We start from the raw sequence: 6,990 nt of genomic DNA on the forward strand, positions 1-6,990 counted from the left end.
CCCCCCCCCCCTCTGATTAAGACTTCGCATTAACAAACACTGAGCTGTATCCTCCACTGTCACTGGTTTACCTTGCTGAGTTCAGGAAAAAGCTCCTGCACAGCGATGTCCAGCAGGACGTACGTCATCTGAGGAGACACAACAGCAATGTGAGTTTGGTGGAAAAGAAACAGTTTCAGTCGTTGGAATTTATAAAAACCACAAACACAGGAGAGGACTGTGAAACTGATTTGACCTTTTAGTTAGTTACAACCATCTCATATTTCCTACTGATAAACATACTGATGTGTGAAATCAAAAGTAGCATCAAATATCTGGTCAGTCCTGTTTATTTGAGTCCCGCCTCTTTTTGTTCTGTGCTCCAATCAGAGTTCAACAAGCTACTGTTGTGTTGTTTCTGTTTACCTGCTTGTTGAGGAGAGGCTGCTGGAAACTGTCAAACAGCCGTCGGACGCCTTCGTATTTCGCCTCCTCGCCGATGCACTTTCCCACAAAGTCTGAAAATATAAAACACAAACACATTTAACAATGAATGAGTGTGACAGCAGGTGGGAGTGGGATTAGTGTTTACCAGTCGTGGTGCGTTCGATGACCTCGCTTTATCATCAACCAGCTGCTGTTCCTTCCTCGTGTCCACTGACTTTAAGGGAACAAGCTCATATGGTAACAGAGCTGAGACGAGTATTTCTGGACTGAATCTGATAAACTCGAGGTCGTAGTTGGAACCTGCGGACCGGCTGCGGTGGCGTTTGAGGGAGTGAAAGATAACATCATCTTCTATCAGAATATAACATTGCTCTTAGCGTTGCTCCCTCTCTTCATTCACCCAGTGTAAGACAACAATCTTACATTCTCTGTGACGTTTTACCCAGATGAATGAAGCACTGTTATTCTGATTGACGCCACATGAAGAGAAACTAACCTGGTAAATACTTCATCATCTCCTCAAACGTCTGCTTGGCTCTGATCTGTTTGTCCTCCGCCGTTCGCTCCTCGCTGCTCTCACAGAACACGGCGTCTGCGGGAAGAAACCGCTCAATGAAACTTTAATACGTCACTCAGAGACTACATTTCTCCTTCCAGTGACCCCGAATCTGTTCTTCTGTCCGTCTCTGCAGCTCAGAGACAGCAGAGGAGAAAACAGTCAGTCAGACAGGGCGGCAGGTAGGGAGGTTTCTGTTAATCAATAGTTCTCAGGAGGGAAACTGTGTCTGGTGTGAATCAATGGTGTTACTGGGAATACTCCACCCTCACACACACACTCACACACACTCCCTGTTTCCCACCTCTGAGCTGTGTGATGAGGGAGACCATGTGGTGCTCCTGGAGGACCTGCTCCAGTTTGGACTGCATGTACTGGTCCATGTAGGCCTCGAACGTGTTCTTCAGCAGGATCCTTCCCGCAGCCAGGATGTGGTGCAGCCAGTCCGACATGTGGAAGACCGTCCGGCCTGTCGGTCACAGACACCAACACAGACAGACTGACGGGTCAGAACCGACTGAAAGGAGGCTTTAATGGTCTAATCTAATACCACTACATTCAAACAGTATATAAAAGGTAGAAATCTTCCCACCAGGGTTCACTGTTATTTTCCCTTTTCTTCCCCTGAGAGTGAGCTAAAAATCTACCCTCCCAAAATCCAATGATTCCTAAAGCTTCCTCTCTGGGGAGACCCTGTTTACTGGCCGACCGTCACTTACCGACGTACATCATGTAGTCATACATGCCGTCGACAGTGACCATCTCCATGAAGTAGTTGTGGTTGTATTTCCTCTCCCAACTGTCGGACCAGTTGGCGTTGTTCTTGAACAGGTTGCTGAAGAGCTGCAGGTAATATAAAGGTACAAGGATTTGTTTCTGTTCATACAGAGGTATCTATAATGAAAACATGATGAACCAGGACTGCTTCAGGGCCATACTGGATTTACAGGAAATATCTAGCACTGTATTTGATCGACTGGAGTTGAATTTCTGGAACATTTAAACATATAAAGAGGATTTTATCCAAATCCTCGTCTCCAGCTGGTAATTGCTAGTAAGAGTCTTACACAGCTAAAAATACCAGTTTCCTTTCAGACACACCCAAATCCCAAAAAGGGAAACCAAGGGAAACATTTATTGTGATCACAACCCTCCCTGAGGGCAGGGGGAATTCCTTTCTCTCAGACCTGATAAGACAGGACTTTTTAAACTCTGTCAGCTTCAACACTGTCTCACACTGAGAGTGAGAGAGCCAGAGAGTGAGAGCAGTTACCAGCGGTGTGTTTTACCTTCTTGTTCTCGGCCGAGGGGCTGAGGATGGTCAGCTCAGGTCTGCTGGGTTTGGGTTTGGGCGACTCGCAGGAGTTGAAGAAGGACTGGATGAAGGGCTCCAGGTTCTGTCCTTTCTGGAAAACAGACGTCACTCAGTTTCAGTGTTCAATGGAGTCATGTTGAGATCAGGGTACTTCCCAGGAATCTGCTCCAGATTCACAACATTGTTCACTGAACTACATAAAAACTCACTTATGATGACAAACTGTAGCCACACATAAAAACAAGACTAACATGTGAAGCAGGGAAAGGATCCAATCAGGACTAATCTCTCTGTGTGGTTTGGAGGACGGAAGTAAGATAATGACTTTGGAACAATGTCCTTTGTTTCAGCTCAGAGGTTATTTTTTGTTAAACTTTTAGGATTAAAGTGGGTTTATCTTCACTCTGCACTTGTATCTGACTGTGTGCAGCCTGAGCTCTATGACATGACTTCATATTGACACAGAGAGCAGACAGAGAAGGAAGAGAGGAAGTTGGACAATGTGTCTGTTACTGATTCCAGCTGTCTGTTTTACTTTACCGTGAACTGAGTTACTGTCACTCACCTCTTTTATCAGCTTCCCAGGAACAGACTTGAAAATTTTTCCTGTAAAACAAAAAGAGTGAAGTGTAAATCTTCTTCAGGAGGAGGAAGAGGAAGAGGTGAAGGTACCGATTACAACTAGTAGGCCTGTTGAACAGACTTTTGTTTTGTGTGGATGTACTGATATGTTTCAGATGAGTTTGCAGAGATGGATATTTAAGAGTATAAACGATTGAAATGTAGACTTTAGTTAAATGAATTTAGAAATAAAGCTGTGAATATCGTCAGACATATTAGTGGTTTTGGAGGATCATATCTCTCCTATGAGATTGAAGGAAGGAGACACCTTAAGAGTTATCATTTCCCTAAAGGTTGATAAATGACAGGACAACAGCAAGTAAGAGTTTCACTGGATGTATAACGCTTCAGGAAAAGAGGGAACGTGAGATGTGTACAAACCCAGGTTGACATCAGGCAGCATCCTGTCCAGGAACTGAGACTCTGTGCTGAACGGAGACAGGAAGTCTGCCAGCAGCTGACTGTTACTGAGCTCTGGATGCTGCAGGAGTCTCTGCACAAACACACACACAGGATTACATTTACACTTTAGGTATTTCACTGCTGTTCTTTTACTAAATTTACTAAAACAAGTTGCAGTTGCTGCCAGGATTAACAGCAACTGTCTATCTTGTATCAATCTGACCAATCATTCCCCTGATCGATGCTTCAGCCAGAAAGAAAACCAGAGGAAGAGTTTAATAAGGTCCTTTGAGCCAGAATGCTGACGACGAAGGAAATGCAGGAGGAAAATAATAGAAATGAGCAGGATGGGAACAATCAAACTCTGGAAATATATCTACCTGTAAATATTCCTCAAATTCTTCCCTTTTTGATGCGAGGAACTCACAATTCTTTGGTCCAATAATTCTTTTGGATGGAAGCTGTGCATCTGCAAACGTGCCTGGAAAAACAATGACAGATTAAAAACAACACAAACAACACCGGTTGTTGGCATTAGAATATGGGATCGGTTCTATGTTGTTATATATTTAAAGGCTCAGTGTTACCGTGGAACTCAGTGAGTTTGGATTCGAGAACGTAGAACTCCAGATATCTTCTGTAGACCGACCACTTCTCAGTTTCATGGCTGACTGCGAGAGGAGGAGAAATTACAATGTGTGACGGAACAGTAAATAAATCAGATTGTAAATCCTGTCTGCTCTTATAGAAACAGTTCGCTCACCTTCCTTCCTGTCATTGCGCTCCACATCGATGCAGAAGACAGGGATCTTCTCCCTCTTGACCTCGTCCTCGTACACGTCGATGTAGGGGATGGTGATGCTCCAGGCCAACAGGTTCCTCAGGCTGCCCGGCGTGCTGGCCGGCTCGGCGGGGGAGTCGTCCTCCATCACGACGGTCGCCTCCTCCACCTGCAGCCACACAGAGGACCAGACCAATGATGTGACAGAAAACTAATTTCCAAGACCTTTCCAGGACCATTCCAGGCCTTTTTCTAGGAGTCCTCTTGACAATACAGGTTACAATACAACGGTCATATGATATACCGGTAGGTCTTTTATTGGTATTTCACCCCAGTTTTATCCTCTTTGTTTAATGATGAAGGTTTAGGATGAAGTGTCTAGCGAAGAGCTAAAATACAATGAAACTTTTCCAGGATATGTGGTCATTTTAATTCATTTCCAGGTGTTTCCATGACTGGAAATCTAGTCTCTAAATTTCCAGGTTTTTCAGAATGTGTGCGAACACTTTTAAATGTAGGTTTGAAATCACAGTCACAGACTAATCTCCACCTCCAAGACTTTGACGAGAGACGAGAAGTAAATACTACTACTGTAAACTTTTTTTGGTCTTTAAATAAATATAAGCTGACATAATATATTGAATGAAATATGATAAGTAGGTTTAACTTGGTACAAAAATAAAAGTCTAACTTCAGCTAGTTAAAACAAACCTGACCTGTTCCTCAGACTTGCGTCCTGTTTCATGGAGCTTCAATGATGTATTGTTCTGTTTTTAATGTTCATATTTATTGAGTTTGTTTCTTACCATCAGTTTTATGTATCTGTCCTTTGAGGGACACAAAAACGGACAGAAAAAGAAAAAGAAACGCTCACCAGATCATCGTCGAAGTCGCTCATGGCGCTGGGCGGCAGCATGGCTCCCTCCATGGTGGTGCTCTTGAACACTCCTTTGATTTTGCTGCCAATCCTGCTGATCCCGAACGACTCCCCTCGCTTCGAGAAGTTTCTACAGCGAACAGAGAATAAGCTGATACACTCGTATGAACCTGCATTAATGCTACACAACCTCATCAAGAGACACGTTAACAGAATATTCTCCGTCTTTTTGACAGATAAAGTTATTTACATGCAACACTGGTAAATGTAAGCCTTATGAATCCAATTTAAGACCTATTTTTTGTCCATACTGGCAAAAAAAAGGTACATAGGATATAAAGGTCGGTGTTGTTTTGTCCTTGTTACAGCGGGATCGATGCAAATATCCTTACAATGTCTCTCTTGCTGTATTTTTTGTCCCGTTGTGTTTCTCCCAAATGTTGCTCCAATGTTGGGAAAGAGGAGTAAAATAGCAAATATAAAATTTGTCACTTGACTTGTTGACAGAGCATTTCATTGTGAGCAGTCTCTCTGTATAATGCATCCGTCATGCAGCAGACATGCAGTAAAACGGGCGACTGTGAAGGCTACATGTGGTTTTCAGCCACCAGCCAGAGCGTGTAGTTACTGAGAGCTCATTTCTAATGCTTCCAACTATTGTGCCATTAGGCACTAAAAGAGTGATAAGTTAGACTTTTACCTCCGCTGAGAGGATGGTGGATCAATGATTACTCAACCACCTGAGACGTTCCGCTCTAAAACCTCATCTTCTTTGGAACAAGAAGTCGGGGTCCACAATGTAAATTACTGCACTCGCTTCATTCAAGGCTTTAATCTAACAGTGTAGAAAACACCAACAGCCCGATCTAGAGCCAGATCTAAGGTACCAAAACTCAATGATTCTTATTTTCAGGTGATTAAACACTAATGAAAACATTTGACAGTAGATCATCCTCAATGTTACACACTGGACCTTTAAAAGATAAATAAAATATTTTAAAATCCTCTAGGAGTAGCTGGAAAATGCACCGTCAACTACACTGTCGCATTCTGGGCAAAACCTCGATTGTAATGTCTGACTGTCAACTACTGAATGAAGGGCAGTGGACGGTGATGGAACATGATGCTGTGTGTCAGACATGTCAATCCCTGCCAGAGACAAACACTTCTGATATCATCTGTACCATCAGCAGACACCAGAAGGACAAAGGACCTCTTGATACCACTGTAGTGCTCAGTCTTCTTTAACACGTCTATGGTCTCAAACGGGAGGTTAAAATCAACATGCAAGCATCAGCACGGCGTTAACAAACACAGCCGCCAAGCAGTGGCTCATAATGTTACCATTTGTTTATTGGAGTCACAGAGAGATACTCTGAATCTGCATGCAACCAACTGTGCACAGGTTGTTTGGGTCCAGTAACTCGCAGCCAGCAGACTGTGTGAGGTTAGATAACATGCTGAAGACCTACTCACCTGGTCTCTTCCAAACTGAAGCTTCTGGAATAAGATGCACAGGCAACTAATGAAGACACTGTGCGTGAATGCTATTGTTCCCTTCTGAAAGATAAATCATCCAACAATTCATCTCACAAACCTGCTGATCCTGTTGTTCCTCGCCGGAGACTCTGCTCCTCTCAGCAGGTGTCTGAAGTACTGAACACACAGAGGAGACACACATTACTGCTTACCTCTTACTACAAATCACATTTCTGTTGATTATTCATAATAAAGACCATATTGGTGTATGATGTGTGTGACTAATAGCAAACTGCTGTGTGTGTGACAGAAAACAGCAATAACACTTATAAAGTTTCTCCTGGTGATATTGTGGTTATTGGTTCAGTGTGTTCACAAACATCTGCTGCTTATTTTAGAAGGTAAAAGTGAACCAATCAGACGGCGTGTTTCTGTGTCCTTACAGGAGGTCAATGAGTGGGCGTATTTCCTGTGTGTGGGTGTTTCAATGTGGACCAGGTCTCATCAGCGTTCACTATATATATATATATATA

At 43.2% G+C, this 6,990-nt stretch overlaps 1 protein-coding gene across 2 annotated transcripts in view; it reads right to left on the reverse strand.

Annotated features, from left to right (window-relative positions):
* The window catches only part of snx14 (sorting nexin 14), a gene marked incomplete at its 5' end in the record, with an annotated part of 7,757 nt that extends 1,123 nt beyond the window's left edge, over positions 1 to 6,634 (reverse strand). Inside the window, 14 exon segments of one of the 2 annotated variants that reach the window (XM_035678604.1) lie at positions 72 to 128; positions 406 to 497; positions 923 to 1,018; positions 1,287 to 1,451; positions 1,702 to 1,825; positions 2,272 to 2,388; positions 2,863 to 2,903; positions 3,300 to 3,411; positions 3,701 to 3,801; positions 3,908 to 3,991; positions 4,084 to 4,270; positions 4,976 to 5,108; positions 6,455 to 6,478; positions 6,576 to 6,634. In XM_035678604.1, the coding sequence (XP_035534497.1) occupies positions 72 to 128; positions 406 to 497; positions 923 to 1,018; positions 1,287 to 1,451; positions 1,702 to 1,825; positions 2,272 to 2,388; positions 2,863 to 2,903; positions 3,300 to 3,411; positions 3,701 to 3,801; positions 3,908 to 3,991; positions 4,084 to 4,270; positions 4,976 to 5,108; positions 6,455 to 6,478; positions 6,576 to 6,634 (1,392 nt within the window). 2 annotated transcript variants of the gene reach the window in all.
* Between the last annotated feature and the right edge of the window lie 356 nt (positions 6,635 to 6,990).

This window comes from Morone saxatilis, unplaced genomic scaffold (assembly GCF_004916995.1).
Source record: "Morone saxatilis isolate NCDOM2014 unplaced genomic scaffold, NCSU_SB_2.0 Contig7, whole genome shotgun sequence".
Taxonomy (NCBI): domain Eukaryota; kingdom Metazoa; phylum Chordata; class Actinopteri; family Moronidae; genus Morone; species Morone saxatilis.